At 38.7% G+C, this 16,757-nt stretch overlaps 1 protein-coding gene across 5 annotated transcripts; it reads right to left on the bottom strand.

Moving 5' to 3' along the window:
- Positions 1-16: 16 nt before the first annotated feature.
- On the bottom strand, positions 17-13,914 carry LOC105394647 (cytoplasmic dynein 1 light intermediate chain 2). 5 transcript variants are annotated; one of them, XM_048626751.1, is made up of 11 exons: positions 13,752-13,914; positions 13,260-13,450; positions 12,554-12,757; positions 9,959-9,995; positions 8,769-8,934; positions 7,734-7,813; positions 6,521-6,670; positions 5,999-6,110; positions 5,457-5,594; positions 584-686; positions 17-158 (listed from the first exon to the last, which is right to left on the bottom strand). In XM_048626751.1, exons 1-11 carry the CDS (start codon positions 13,823-13,825, stop codon positions 31-33), a joined length of 1,383 nt encoding a protein of 460 aa, XP_048482708.1. In that variant the 5' UTR covers positions 13,826-13,914; the 3' UTR covers positions 17-30. The 5 variants fall into 5 exon arrangements, with proteins under 5 accessions (XP_048482708.1, XP_048482713.1, XP_048482717.1 ...); XM_048626756.1 differs by lacking the exon at positions 8,769-8,934 and adding an exon at positions 9,310-9,475; XM_048626760.1 differs by lacking the exon at positions 8,769-8,934 and adding an exon at positions 9,310-9,452 and having other exon boundaries at positions 9,936-9,995.
- Positions 13,915-16,757: the final 2,843 nt, after the last annotated feature.

Below are 16,757 nucleotides of genomic sequence, written 5' to 3' on the forward strand. Positions count from 1 at the left end.
TAGTGACAAGTACAAGCACTCACCCAGTGGCTAGCAGTCGGTGGAGCCGGGGTCGTGGAGCGCGGGCGAGGGCGGCGCGCGCTTGGCCCGCGTCAGGCGGTCCAGCTCGGCCGCCGCGTCCGACCGCGCCGCGCCCGTCTCGCCGCGACCGGCGCCGCCTGGCGAAGGATAGGGGAAGTTTTAGAATAAAAATTCGAGAACTGAGGACAGTGGTGTTTAGTTTTTTCATAGAATTGCATGGTGTTTGTAGGAAATGTCGCTGTATTGATCTAATTTAGAAGTAGTTTTGTTTTACTGTAACGCACTCTCTTACGCCACTAATGCCACCTAGTAGTGATGGAAGATGTTTTGCTTTACTGTAACGCGGTCTGTCATCGCGTGTTTCGTTTGTTTAAAACAAATATCTGAACTCCTGTACTCTACCAAAATGATTATGTTTATGAAAATGAACGTGGTATGCTTAAAAATTAAGTAATTTCGTTTGCGTTTTTAAAAGTCACATTCTATCTACACTAACTTGTGTGGCCAGCAACAAACAAACAACAGTAATAATAATAATAAAACAGTAGATTGGAATACTTGCTTATCTCACCGGTCTTCTTGTAGAGCAGCGAGTTGAAGAAGTTGGCCAGCACGCCCTCGTTGCCGGGCGCGCCCGCCGCCATGCCGATCTTGGCGCCGTCCAACTGAATTACAGACAAATTGGTTAGTAAATATAGAAATGGATGGATATTTCGGTATACATACATATTTATTTGAATGGGGAGAAAAAGTAAAAGCTAATTGAGGCTATCAGCGCAAAAGTGGCGTATCTTTTGCCGACACCATTAAAAATCTATTGTGTCTGCAAAAGATACGCCACTTTTGCGCTGATGGCTTCAATTACAGATTAGGTAAGTGCCCCCGATTCCCCAGTTCTCATTGGTTCGTTCTGTCGCCATTCTTTCTTCCCAATAATGTAATTGGGCAGAACCTGAAAGTACGTCTAGTTAGTAAATAAGGTAATGTGTTATATCCTCTTTAGGTGGTAAGTACTTGCACCTGGCTCTCTCGAATGAACCTTTGTGTATGTCCCCATTTCGATATATCAGCTGTCAGATGTCCGAATTACATTACAGGATCTCTTTAGCTTGGGGTCGGATGGCCGTGTGTGAGATGCCCTCACATATTTAGTTTAGTTTTTAACTAAGTTTTAAGGACTGGGCAGTCGGAAAAGCAGCGCAGTGTGTTGCCGCATACAATAAGGCCGATCGTGATGAATGGCTATCGAAACGCAGAAACCGAATTACAAATGCCGACGTATTTAATAACCAAAATAAAAATGCAATCTACATAAATGAGGATCTTACCAAACCAATGCGACACCTGCTATGGATCACAAAAATGGAACTGAAACCGGCCTATAAATATATATGGATTAATAATGGAAGAATCCTGGTAAAAAAGGATGAAGATATTAAAAAGACTCATATTATTAGGTCGGAAGGAGATATTAAGGCGTTGAAGTCTTCCGGTCTAAGCGCATCCTAACTACCTACGCGCTCATAAATCACAGATTAAATGGAACGGCCTTGCATTCAATGACTTACTATCATCAATACTTACAGATATAGATTATCATAAATATACAGATTCAAACATATTTAGCCAAGACTTAAACAATACACAAAGTAACCTTATAATAATTCATTTAAATATAAGATCGATGCGTAAACATTTTAATGAGTTCTTAGTACTTATTCATGGATGCCAAAAGAAAATCGGGCTCATCATACTTACTGAAATAAATATAAAACAAGAGGAAGTATCAATATATACAATAGATGGTTATGACATGCACTGGAATACCAGGGAAACAAGTAAAGGCGGAGGAATACTGATATACACTAAAAAAGAAATTAATTTCTCAAGTATCAACATCACAGGAAATTCAGGTGAATACATACATGGTCAAATTGGTATGGAAAACCAAAGAGACATACATATAATAACTGCCTATAGACCACCTAAAACCAATAAATTATGTTTTATCAATGAGATACACCAGTTACTGAAAACAATACCTACAAACTGTGATGCCATTGTTATAGGGGACACGAATATTGACTTAATCGGAAATACAAACAGAGCTATGGAACATTACAAGAACACCCTGTACCAGCACGGACTACAATGCACGATAACAGACGTAACGCGGGAGGAGATTGTTAAAGGACGAGTCGTCAGATCCTGCATCGACCACCTGTGGGTGCGCAGCCAGCGGCCCGTGGCGGAGTCGCTTCTGCTCACCTGCAAAGTATCGGATCATTACCTCATAGGACTGCGAATCGAGGTCACTGACCCTACGGACGGCCAAACAAGTGATAAAAATAAAAATAGTGAAAAATATATAGTGAGCAATAAATTAGTGCGCGAAAAATTGAATTCAGTGCAATGGAGTGAGTTCAGTGAGTGCCAAAACCCGGCCATATTATACGAAAAATTATGTTGTGTGTTCAGCGATATCTATGCGAGTTCCCAGTTGATATGTAAAAATAACAGTATACGTGTATCGCAGAAATGGATTGATAAAAAATTACAAAAAATGATGGACTATAGGGATAATCTCTTCAGAAAGTGGAAATCAAATCCAAACAATGTTAACAATAGGCTAGATTACACAAGGTTCAGGAATAAAGTAAATAAATGCATAAATAAAGCTAAAAATATATATAGACAGACTGTTATAAGAAATTGCCAGAACGACTATAGAAAGATATGGGTAAATATTAATGACTGGCTAGGTAGAACTAAAACAAACTTGGACAGTGTGATTGAAAAATATTTAGGTAAGACAGAAAGAATGGAGCATATTTGTACAAACTTTTCTAAAACCTTTACTGAGGAGATACATAATATAAAACATAAATGCAATAAAAAATTTCTAAAAAGGTCAGATTATGTAAATGAGGCATTAGTCAGTATGAATTTTAAAAAAGTTAGTGCTTGCGAAATTGAAAAAATTATTGATCAGTTAAAATGTGAAACGTCACCTGGCTCTGACGAAATAAGTACAAGATATAAAATACATTAAAAAAGAAATTAGTCCTATTATCGCCAATTTTATTAATATGTCTGTGTCCTCGGGGCAATACCCAGATGATCTAAAGTTATCCTTGATAAGGCCGATTTATAAACAAGGCTGCCACCTAGATTACACTAATTATAGACCGATTGCAATACTCTCAGTTATTAATAAAATAACTGAAAAAGTAATTGTGAGACAAATATGTAACTTCCTAGAGAAACATTCAATAATATCAAATTCGCAACACGGCTTTAGACGCGGTCGAAGTACTGCAACTGCATTAACGCAATTCACAGATTATATTAATAATAACCTTAACGATAGAAAACAACTTGTAGCCGTCTTTATTGATTTTAAAAAGGCATTTGACACACTGGACCATGACCAGCTCATCCAGGCTATGAACGAATGTGGTATACGGGGTCCTTTAAATGTGTGGCTCAAATCATACCTACATAATAGAAAACTAAGAACCGTTATCAGTGGTAAGAAGGGAGATAAGGCTGACATTGTATATGGTGTACCTACCGGGTCAGTGTATGGCCCGGTGGGGTACATCATGCACGTTAACAGTATGTGTAATGTTATTAAACACGGAAGAATGTATATGTACGCAGATGACACATGTTTACTATATGCACATAAAGATCTACAACGTTTACAGTCACTTATACAAGCAGATATTGATAATATCATCAAATGGGCCCATGACAACGGCATTATCATAAATTTAACTAAAACCAAATGCGTGCATATACGTTCTCCCTATAATAAACTTAAAGATGAGTCAATAAAAATTGTTGGTCATAATTATGATTGTATGCATAGTGGGGGGCGGACCTGTAACTGTTGTTTGGTTGAATTTGTAGAACAATACAAGTACCTAGGTCTAATTATAGATCGAGATATGTCGTGGAAGTCTCATGTAAACGCAGTGTGTGGTAGACTGAGGTCAGCTCTTGGCAAATTTTACCACTTAAATAGAGTTGTGACCAGAGCCACCCTGTATACAGTCTACTACGCACTTGTGGATGCTATAATCGACTACGGTCTCAGCTGCTATGGGTGTACGTTCCCCTCATACTTGGACAAAATAAAAACACTGCAAATCAGAATTTTAAAAACACTTGTCGATAAAAATACTAAACACAATTGTAAGAGTAATTATGAGCAGTTGTTTGGAATTTGTAAGATTTTGCCTATTCACGGAAAAGTTAAAATGTTAATTGTATTAGAGAACTACAACAATGATAGTCATAAAAAACACATTGATCATAAAATAACCACACGTAAGATCTCCGATAAGAAATTTATTGTGCCAAACAAAAATAACTACTATGGCGAACGCACTAGAATGGTACTAGTACCTTCTATTTATAATGATTTGCCTGTAAGTCTCCGATGTATGAACAATGTAACAAAAAAAACCTTTAAAAAGCATGTTAATAATCACCTGTTGAAAATGTTCATGTCTAAAATGTAATAAACCTTAATAATAATTATGATGTCCTGTGCATATATATAAGTAATATGACTGTTCGTAGGCTAAAACTTACTATCTACCTATTGCATATTGTTTTGAGAGCTTACTGCCAACAAACTACTAAGTAGTTTGGCAGGGTCTATGAAATGTAAAAATGTGTATATGTTTTTTTAATGAATAAAATCAAAAAAAAAAAAAAATAATAAATACGCAGCATTAGCTGAGGCTGTCCTTTTGCCACTTTTGTACTTAGTAAGCTTAGCTGTTCAATCTGTATTTTCTGCTTGTGGCAATCATGGGCAAAGAAAAAGTTCCACTCACAAAATGCAACCCCAATTTTTACAAACATTTAGGTACCTAATTTAAAATTTGCACAAAATATTACCGTTTTTAGTTGGTAATACCCTAATGCTCTGATAAATGTGCTTCAAAGTTGCAGAAGGCGTAATTAAGCTAGCCTTTCCCATTAAGGAGTGATTTGGTGCTATTCTCGGTTGCCCGTGAGTGTATTATGATTAAAAAGACACACAAAGATTGTCCCAAATAAGAATGAATGCAGTATACTTCCTTTCATGAGGCATCTAGCATCGCCGTAGGATAGCCTGTATAGTATGGTCAGAGCCTTTAGTAAGGGTATTGAATATTGATTTACGAAACACATGATCACATATTATACCTGTGTGGAGGGGCGGGCGGCGGCGCGCAGCGGGCTGTCGGCGCGGGGCGCGGCACCGGCCTGCAGCGCCGTCAGCTGTCGCTGTAAGAACTTCTGCTCGTCCTCCGCCGACACTACACACATACCTGTACCTCCTGCAGGTTGACTGGTAGAAAATGCTGTTAGCATTAAGTCCACCTGATTGTACATAATTAATTTTGTATATTGTGCAATGAAGAATAAATAAATACCTGTGTGGAGGGGCGGGCGGCGGCGCGCAGCGGGCTGTCGGCGCGGGGCGCGGCGCCGGCCTGTAGTGCCGTCAGCTGTCGCTGTAAGAATGTCTGCTCGTCCTCCGCCGAGACTTCTGCCTCGCGGTGGCAGCCGCTCTGGAGAATAAATAGAGTACAAATTATTAGCCGGAAATGCCGAAGAAGTGATTACCAGTTAAGTAAATAAGTTCTCGAGACCTCGAACTGGCAAGCATAGCGTGGGATAACGTGGCCTTCCAGCTGGCTGGAGCGAAGGTATTAGACAGCCGGTAGTGGCTCTATGAGGAAGGCCGAGAGAGAGCTGGTTGGAACATGGACCACTTTGCGTTTGTGTGTGACCATCTTTTAAGTTGTAATGAAAGTTAGACGAGTGATTGGTCGGCAGGTTTGTAAAGCTTAGCATGTAGGTGACACGAGCTAAACTAGCCGTTTTCAACGGGTCAAAAGGACTGCCCAGGGTGCACCGGACATACAAGGAACATGGCACCCTAGGAGGCTCCTAGCGATAGGGGGGTACTCACTTTCCTGGTAGCTGGTTGCACAATGACATCTCTGTAGTAGTCGTCTGGCTTGCAAGTTTGCAGATTTTCGTATAATATGCTAATTTTCTTCATGCTATCCCAGCCAGCGGGTCTGGAAAACATAACATACTTATTAGTTATTAAATATTACAAGTGTGATATAAAAAGGGAATCAAAATGTTGTAATAGGCTTGTTGTGGATGTATGTGTGTTTAGAGCTATCTCAGCTTATTCTTTCACACATCCACTGTATTCGATTCACGTGGTGCATGTAACGAGGAAAGACATTTGACAGAACTCTCATTACATTCGAATAAGGGTAGTTTCTGTTTGTATCAGATGTCTTTCCCCGTGGAATGGGATATACTATGCATATCAACAATATTATCGATAATGGTCATCTTCCGTGAACCGAAGTGTACTCACATGAGGACCGCGTCCTTCTCTACAATGAGCGCGGGCGTGCGGAAGGGCAGGCCGTATATTCTGTGTGTGTGTGTGTGTGTGTGTGTGTGTACTCACATAAGGACCGCGTCCTTCTCCACAATGAGCGCGGGTGTGCGGAAGGGCAGGCCGTATATTCGGTGCGTCAAGTACTTGTAGAGGAGGTCGCAGTTCTTGTCCTCTTTGGCGCTCGTGTAGAATAGCGCCGCGCCGTATTGCAGGCAGAACCTGGGGAGGGGAAATGTGTTATTTTTTTATGGGCCATTTGGTACCTAAAGGCAACAAGTGGGTGCCTATCCAGAGAGAGTGGGTATGGGTCTTGTGAATTAGTGAATTATTATTGAGTTTGTGTCTACAAATTTTCTAAATGATATAGATTTTTCATGTCTTCTTCAAACATTTTACACGAGCAGCCTGTGGGTTAACTATACGCAGGGGGCGATCAATAGAGTAAATAGAGAGATCAATAGAGGGCTTAGAGTGCAGTACAACAATTCCTTTAGGATGTTAATGGGGCTGCCGCGCTACTGTAGTGCATCAGGTATGTTCGCGTAAGCTCGTACTGATGATTTTTATGCATAAAGGAGTTGCATCGATGCTATTCAGATTGCGCGGCAGTACCAACTCCATCCTGAAGGTAATTGCAGATCGGACTGACGGTCCAATATTGGAGCACTGGGTGCGAAAGTGACGGGAATAGGCTAAGTAAAAATATGTAAATAATGTTATATAGGATAAGTATTATTAGCTGTTAGTAACTAACATAGAATAAGCAACATTGTTACTAACAAATTATGGCTCTTGTTGGCGGAAATAAATGGTTTAATAATAATAAAATTGTAACGTACCCATACTATTTTTTGTGCATACCCAATAATATTTTATCGTAATAAATTAGTTTACACTCATGAGATGGCTTAAAAATTAGGTTTAAAAATGCCCGTCGCTACGTTGGCTAGGTTATGTTATCGCACCCACTGGCTGCTATTGCTGATTTATTTATTTATTAAGCTTACATATTAATTGCTGTTTTACAATGTGACCCACAAAACTTTTTAAATATATACAGTTTGCCTGCGGGATCGGAGTCTCTTTAGGTATACAAAACAAATTATTTATGTTTTAGGTATTGTTATACATATTATACAATTTATACATATGTAATTGGTATTATCACAACAAATAATAACTTTTAATCTGAGATAAACTTGTATCAATGTAGGTTAAGTATAAAATATTTTTTAATTTAGTTTTAAATTGTGGATGATAGTGCAACATGATGGGTGGTTACCTGCGGATCCACTGCTGCATGAAGTCGAGGTGCTCGTCGCGGTAGTCGTGCTCCTTCTCCAGCGTGCTCATGTAGTCCGTCTGGAATATAAATGTAATGTGAGATACGACGGAAATGTACTGTTTATTAGGTAAAGTGTTATGTCAGTCAATTAATAAGGAAATGGTACTCAAAATAAATAAATAAAATGCTACAAAAAGTAGGTATTTAAGAAAAATTTAAAGTCCAATAAATATTGCATAGATTTGTCAGTTTTTCAATTTAGTTAATTTTACCGCTCTGGAAGAATATAATCAACATGTGGCTGACATATCCCTGGATGAGAGCGAAAGATGGCGTCAGATGAGTGTGGTGCAAATCTCAAAGTTATCGGTACGAGTTTGTCGCTGCGCTAGTTTTGCAAATAAATATACGCTTTTGCTTTGGTGTAGGTTGGAATTTATACTGAATCACACTACAGAGCTTCGGTCCCAACCAACTATTACTTAGTTACTATAGACAAACAATCCCCTACCTTAGTGACAACAACGAGCATGTAGAGCTCGTCGCTGAGGGTCCTGGAGGAGCGCTTCATGGGGGACAGGGCTTCGAGCTCGTCGCCGTCTCCGTGTAGTTGAGCCACTTCTGACAAGAGCTTTCCATCGCACTCACTCTCGAAGTGAATGAGCTCGACGCAAAACCTTTTGGCGTCTTGCGCCCTATTCTACGCTTTCTGGCATGCCATAAATCAACTGTTTAGCCTATACCTACACGTGGCGTTCAGTAAAATCCCATAGGCTTTCGTTTGGGTAGGAATTTATACTGACTGAATCACCCTACATAGCTTTGGTCCCAACCGACGGTTCCTTTTACCTCGATGTCGTTAATATAAATTCAACAGCACCTAAAAACATGCAGGAATCATTCACCCACCATCTAAAGTCCCCTACCTTAGTGACAACAACCAGCATATCCAACGCCAGATTTGCGCCACAAGTATCCTTAAAGCTTTCAATAATAATTTAGCTACCATCTACACTACAATCAATCCCCTACCTTAGTGACAACAACCAGCATATCCAACGCCAAATTAGTCGTCAGTACTCCGTCCCCCAGCGCGTCGTCGGGCTCGGCGTCGAGCTCGTCGCTGAGGGTCCTGGAGGAGCGCTTCATGGGGGACAGGGCTTCGAGCTCGTCGCCTGGCTCCGTGTAGTTGAGCCACTTCAGACAGAAGAGTTCCGTCGCACTCGCTCTCGAAGACGAGCCGATGTGAATGAGCGCGACGCAAAACTTTTCGCGCCTCATATTACGCCTTGTGGCACGCCATATAGCAACTGTTTAGGTTATGCGTGGCGTTCAATAAAATTCCACCCTACACAAAAGCGAAAAGGTTTCGTTTTGGTAGGAATTTATACTGAATCACCCTACAGAGCTTCGGTTCCTCTCACCGCAGTTTCCATTCGGACGAATCATTTAGCAACCATCGATATAAAAAGTCTCATACCTTAGTGACACCAGCATATCCAACGCCAGATTTGCGCCACAAATATCCATAAAGCTTGCTATAATAATTTAGCTACCATCGACAACCCCCTACCTTAGTGATAACAACCAGCATATCCAACGCCAGATTAGTCGTCAGCACTCCGTCCCCTAGCGCGTCGTCGGGCTCGGCGTCGAGCTCGTCGCTGAGGGTCCTGGAGGAGCGCTTCATGGGGGACAGGGCTTCGAGCTCGTCGCCTGGTTCCGTGTAGTTGAGCCACTTCAGAAGGGCTAACACGGGGCGCATTTAAGACGTGACAAAAAGTTAACGTCGTACTCGCTCTCGAAGCCTCACGATGTGAATGAGCGCGACGCAAAGCTTTCGACACGTTTTGGCTAATGCTACGCCTTGTGGCACGCCATAAAGCAACTGTTAGCCCATACCTACACGTGGCGTTCAGTAAAATTCCACCCTATACGAAAGCGAAAAGCGGTCACATCCGGTCAAGGTTGGGGTAGGAATTTATACTGAATCACCCTACAGGGCTTCGATCCCAACTAACTATTATGTAGCTACTATAGACAAATATTCCCCTACCTTAGTGACAACAACCAGCATGTCCAACGCCAGATTAGTCGTCAGTACTCCGTCCCCCAGCGCGTCGTCGGGCTCGGCGTCGAGCTCGTCGCTGAGGGTCCTGGAGGAGCGCTTCATGGGGGATAGGGCTTCGAGCTCGTCGCCTGGTTCGGTGTAGTTGAGCCACTTCTGCACTTGCGCTTGTTTGCTTTGTTGCCTTTGTTCTGTGGAGAGATACGGCGAAGGTAATTCAGGTTCGAAAGGGCTAGCACGGGGCGCATTTAAGACGTGACAAAAGTTTTGCATCGCTCTCACTCACTCGCGCAGCCTTAAGAGCGAGCGCGACGGAGAACTTTTGTCACGTCTTAATTGCGCCCTGTGCTAGTCCTTATGATAGTTGTAGTGTAAACTATGATAACATGTTGATGACCTTACCACCAAAACATACCTAAGAAAACGTAAACTATTCATGTAAAATATGGATTAATTATAAAATTACCCCCTTATTCATAGAGAAGTTACAGAACGTTTTAACTGATACACTGTTTTGTCCCTCTCCGACAAAGAACAATTTGTTCTTTGACAGAGCAAAACAGTTTATTAGTTAAAACGTATTGTAACTTTTCTATGAATAAAGGGGTAAGTGTCAGAACCTTCGTGAAATGCTATACTATCGACAAATAGTTGTGTTTTACGTCGAATAACAACTTTTCAGTTAATTTTATTTCATGGGTAAGGATATCGAATAGTCAGTTTGGCAACTTCATGTGTGTCCGTCCTGAGGTCTTGAGTGATTGTCCTTCTTGTTGATTGTTGTATTGTTTATGCAGAACGCCCATTACCAAGGCCGAGGCCTCTGTTACTATGTCCTTCGTCATCCAGACACTATAACTAATCTGTCTAATCTATACCTACTTAATTAACGTGTTTATAACTAACTGTTGATTCATTTGATTATTCGCAAACTTTCCTAAAAGAACGTTTATGCTAATAAGAAAATTGGCTTCAGTCAGAGACAATATAATGAGCTGCAATAAAGATAAACATATGTCTCCGAGTACCGGCTAGTAATAGTAAGCGTGCGATATGCAATTAATTATATCGTAATCACGCAACATGTGTCAAAGTTTTAAATTATCTCATTGTGAGAGAGCATCATCGGCATCATCCATTTATATTCATTTTTATTAGTTAAAACGTCTTGTAACTTTTCTATGAATAAGGGAGATAATTTTGGTAGGTTGATAGATATCAAATCAATGTTATATACATTCAAATTATGCATTTGAACCCTAGAAATATCGAACAATATGACGCCTCATACCGCTAACTAAAAACAAGAAACCTCTAACCCAAACCTTTTTTTGCCTCTTATGTTGCTATACCTATCTAAAACACGTTTACAGATGTATCTCAGCAGCAGTAATTGGTGAGTAGCGAATTGGCGATTCACGCATAAAAGAACAGTCACAGTTAAAGTTAAATTTATTACCAAAACATTGTTGAAGCCTTATTTATGGGTGAGAAAACTGGTTCTGTCCTCTGATTGAATCATTTATTTGAGTGTTACCTAAGGCTGTGCGTACATAAATATAAATAAACACTAAAAGCAGGCGACATCGTGATGACGTCATACTATGAGTCACAGTTAGAAAATAGTCTCTATGGAGGTCCAATATTGCGCGAGTGGAATCTTAATAAGTTAAGATCTTGATTAAATTGTTACTATTAAATGATTATTGATTGTTACAAATTGCTTAGAAGGAACTGATCAAATATCAATTGATAGAACAATTTATTTACACTATTACATTTGGGAATTACATAAATTATTAAGTAATTCAGTGGTAGTAGAACATTAGGTAACATTTTTTCAAAGTTTTACAACCAACTCCCACTATTCTGGTACAAAAATGGCCCTTTTATTGCTTGTATAAAACAGATTGGATATACTTACTATGTCATCAATTAGATTCCAAGTAGGATCCAATAAGATTTTTTGATAAACAAGAAAAAAAACTGGTTGTTTAGAGACAACAGTGGCAGACTAAACACTATGAAACAATGCAGATTTCCTGCTCAACAGCTATGTTATAGGTAGTGGAAGAGGAAATCTAAGGACAGTGTAGTTCCTATTGTAGAACAGGAGCCATAGAACTTTTGTCTATAATTGCCACTATCAATGTGTGTCTCATTAACTTTAGGGTTCTTTGCAGATACATTCGGCCATCTATAACATGCCTAGGCCGTAGGATATACAGTAGGAAAGCTGGAAATTTATAGGTGCTTACTTTTCCATAATATTGCCAAACCAGTGCTGATAATCACAGGAACAATATCCGTAGTATATGTGCTTATAAGTATCCAGCATTCTTTCTCAGCCTAAGGAAAGTCTTGATAGGTAGGATACAATGAGCTCAAAGGATTTTGATTTGAAGTTGAAGAGGTTAATGGAGAAAAAATGACAAGAGTACAGTCAACCAACAGGTCTTTTTATCATATCCCATTCCACAGGGAAATATATCTGATACAAACAAGAACTTCCCTTATTTGAATGTAATAAGGGTTCTGTCAAATGTCTTTCCCCGTGGAATGGGATATAGGTGAAGGATAGAGAAGTGGAAGAATATTGAATTGAAATTGACACATAGATACGCAACCTCTATAAATTTTAAGTATTCTTCATGTCTTCTATCTTTCACATGAGAATGACACTCTTATGGGCAAACTGCACTGGATTGCATAATATATCTTGTTTCATTCATACACAAAAGCCACTCACCAGGTGTGAGATCCAATTTGTCTATGTGGTCGCCGAGCACGGACACCCAGCTCTGCAGCTGGTCGAGGATGCCCCATGGAGTCGTCATGGCCACTGTGAGGATCACCAGCGTGTGCGGGAATGTCTCCTCATTGAGGGCAAACTTGAGCAGGTTTGTGTGCCCTGGATCCCCGTCCAGGACCCATACACTTAACCGTGTGTGGTCTGTGGAAGGAAGTCATTGATGTTTAGTTTTGCATGCAGAAACAAGAGGAAAATAATTGTGGTTTACAAATAAAAATATGTGATTCTTGTGTGGGAATGTAAGGTTTATTATCTTTGAATATCAATTGTATTCTTTGTAATTCTGTCATCATCTATCCTGGGTTTTGAAAATACATCTTTGACTATGCATATGAACATAAGCCTGATGTATGATTAATTAATAAAAAAGTCACATTATTTAGGCAGTTGAGACAAGCCCCTTGGACTACTTTCTACCACTGATAAGATACAAAACTATTACTCAGAACACTTAACAGTGTAGCAAAGGGTCAGATACTTGCAGGCCCTGTAGCACGGGAGGCTATTAAGACGTGACAAAAGTTGTCCGTCGCACTCGCTCTTGAGGCTGCGTGATGTGAGTGAGCGTGATGCAAAACTCTTTTTGATAGCATTGAGCATCTATTTTTCTTGTGTGTTGTCTAATTTTGTTATGTGTACTCACCATCTCGGTATTCATCTCTTACATCTATATATGCATATTCGAGAGCTGAGCCCTTTTTGGGATCCTCTACTCCTTGTAATTTAGCTATAAGTGTAGTTTTGCCAGTCTCATTATCACCCAGTACTAACACATTTTTATTTGAAGGTAGTTTTGTGTTTCCTGTATTTTGAACCTCCTCCAATATTGCAGACCTGAAACCAACAACAGTAAGCATCAGAACTTCATGTGTGTCAGCAATTTATAAACATTATAATGAAAAAATGCAAAGTGTGCGGCTTCAATGTGTTTGAAAGTTTGGGGCGAAGATGGTACCTGTGAATATTAATGCGCTGAGAAAATATACCATGTCTACTTAACAAACAAAGGTAAGACGTTGCAGCTAGGTCACATATTTCTCAGGTATGAGAATCTGACATCACGTAGGTGTGACACATTCAGAGTACCCTATATGGGGACTGCATGTTACACTGAAAATTAACACGGAACCGTTACCATAAGTTGTCCTTTGTGTCGCCATTCTCTTTCTTTTTCGATTTAAGCCCATTTGCCTGGCCGTTTGTCTCCATTCTTCAGAAATGATAGAAGATAACAACGGCACAGAGAGGCTTTTCGTTTTCGGCAGTTCATACGTCACTCGCGAATATAATAATGTTGCCACATCAACTGCTCGAAATTAATAACATCATAGTAAAACCTTGGTAGAATTTTATCACAGATGGAACTGCACGCGTAGCACAGTATGGCTGCGACAAGATATAAATGACAGCTAGTTGCAACAAATTGTGTGATACCAGTTGTCCTCACAAACGCTAACATGGCCAACACGAAATAATCACTACAAGATGTGAGTTACAATTTTGACAGCGAGATTGGAAGATTTGTCTTATTTCCTAACATGGGTGTACCAATTTATCCACACATGTCTCAGTTTGACATTTGTTTAGGTAGCATTATATCACTCAAGTTCGAAGGTGGTGATAACATGTGACACAAATAATTATTTGTTTAGTTTTTGTTAATTTCATCCTTGCTCTACAAGAAGAGATGCAGGAAAGGAAAATTACTATAATACTTATAGGGAGGATGATCCGGGACTCTAATAACCCGTTGAAAATGCTTTAAAAACAACATTTGTCAAAACACACATCCCCTTTTTTATTTGACTAAAATTATACATTTAAGTATATTTCTTATATGTAGCGGTGTTAGCTCAGACGGGTAAGCGCCCGCCCCTCACGGAAGAAATGTGGATTCAAATCCTGTCGCTCACATGTGCTAAGAAGTTAGATAGATAGACATTAATTTGTTCCACTTAAACATTTGTACAGTTAAATTAAGAGGCGAAATGTGTGTGTTGAAGCAGACCAAAAGGGAAGCAACTCAGCGCATATGTTTGCCCTTAGGAACAAACCACAGATTTTCAGTTGTCTCCCATACTTATACTTTAAGTTTGCCTATTCACGTCAAAGTATGCAGGTAATGAAGTGGCTAATTGAATAGTTTGAATGCTAAATATAGAGTTCACGAAATGTAAATCATATAAACTGTACATTGAATACATCCGGCACACCGGGCAGTCAGCGACTCATTCTAATCCTTCACCACAGCGACAAACCCTAGTCAGGCTTTATGATTTATCAACAACATGTGAACAACACACTAACTGAGATGAAGTGGCTAATTGAATAGTTTGAATGCTAAATGTGGAGTTCATGAAGTGTAAATCATATAAACTGTACATTGAATACATCCAGCACACCAGGTAGTCAGCGACTAATCCTTTCACTACAGTGACAAACCCTAGTCAAGCTTTATTATTTATCAACTACACACTAACTATAAAAAAATAAGTGGGTATGCTAGCATGTACAACTAAATTAAACGGTTATAAAAATATAATATTTTCTTTAGGTAAGTAAAACATTTATTAAACTTTTAATTAATAAATTATAAAAAGTATACTATTTCACACACCATAAAAGCATATTAGGTATTCTTAGTTATCAACTATCACAATAATCAGTCTGAACTTGGCTTATATCAGTCATCAAATGGGTCTCATAGTATGTATGCCAAGTTCTTTATTTGCGTTTATTTAAATCTTTATTTGCGAAAAAACATGGTATAAAGATGTTACACAAGCTTGGTTTCACATGTTTTGCAAAGTAACTTTTGCATGCAAATTTTACATTACACTAATATACAATTTACTCAAATATTTACAATTAAAACCAATTAGACATAAGTTATTATTTACATACAAAAAAATTATAAATTGTGTCATTTAATTTACATAAATATGTCAATATAAGTGTCAAATGGTAAATAAATAAATTGAAATATGATATTAAAATTATAAATTACTGGTCCCTACTGAAAAAATCACTTATGTCATAGAAATTTTTCTCACACAACCAATAGTACAATTTTTTCTTAAATAATGACTTATTCAATGGCTTAAGTTCACTCGGGATGTTGTTGAATATTTGTACACACATTGATAAGCAACTTTTCCGGTACTTAGTTTTCGGTATTAAGCTATGAACTAACTTGTTAGGATACCTTTGTGGCCTAGAATTCAATTCTGACGAATTTTTAAATAGTTCTTTATGTTCATTGACAAAATTACAAATCTCGAATATGTACAATGAGGGTAGTGTCAGTAAGCCTAGTTTTTTAAACAGTGTCCTACATGATTCGTCGGAAGGGACCCCACAAATAGCCCTTATGGCCTTTTTCTGGGCTATAAATGATTTTTTTCTATTTGTGCTGTTTCCCCAAATTATGATTCCGTACCTTAATATGGATTCTATGTATGCACGATATGAAGTAACTGCCGTGCGTTTATCAGTAACTTTACGAATCTGATTTAGAGCATATATGAATTTATTAACTCTGCTACATAAATTATCAATTTGTATCTTCCAGTTAAGATCTTGATCTATAATAAGACCTAGGAATTTAGTTTGCGTGACACGTTTAATTTTATCTACATTAAGATTAAATTTATGTGTTAATTGAACTGGATTATTAAATTGAATATAAACAGATTTATTAAGGTTAATTTTTAAATTATTACATTGTAGCCATTCTATAATTTTGTCAACAGTTGTATTAATGTCGTTTTCGTGATCCTGAACTGAATGGTTTTTTTTATTAGTGCTTACTACTATTGAAATATCATCCGCATATATGATAGCCTTGTGATTGGCTTACTAGCCGTGCTGATGAGATGGATAATGGACCGGATATACTAAATAATGTACGGTGATAATAATGTTGACTCAATAGAAGTACCCAGCAGTGGGACACATGCAGCACTTTGCGATCTATAAAGTAGTATTTTCATTTACAGTTAGTACTTTGCGCTTCAGAGACTTCTTATAAAAAGCAACATGAAACTGGCGGATTTTAACATAATTATTGTTTTATTGTATTCACGGACGTCGTAATATTAGGTTATAACCAAAGAAAAAAATCTACTTAATAAAATAATAC

The sequence above is a fragment of the Plutella xylostella genome, chromosome 4 (assembly GCF_932276165.1).
Source record: "Plutella xylostella chromosome 4, ilPluXylo3.1, whole genome shotgun sequence".
NCBI classification, from domain to species: domain Eukaryota; kingdom Metazoa; phylum Arthropoda; class Insecta; order Lepidoptera; family Plutellidae; genus Plutella; species Plutella xylostella.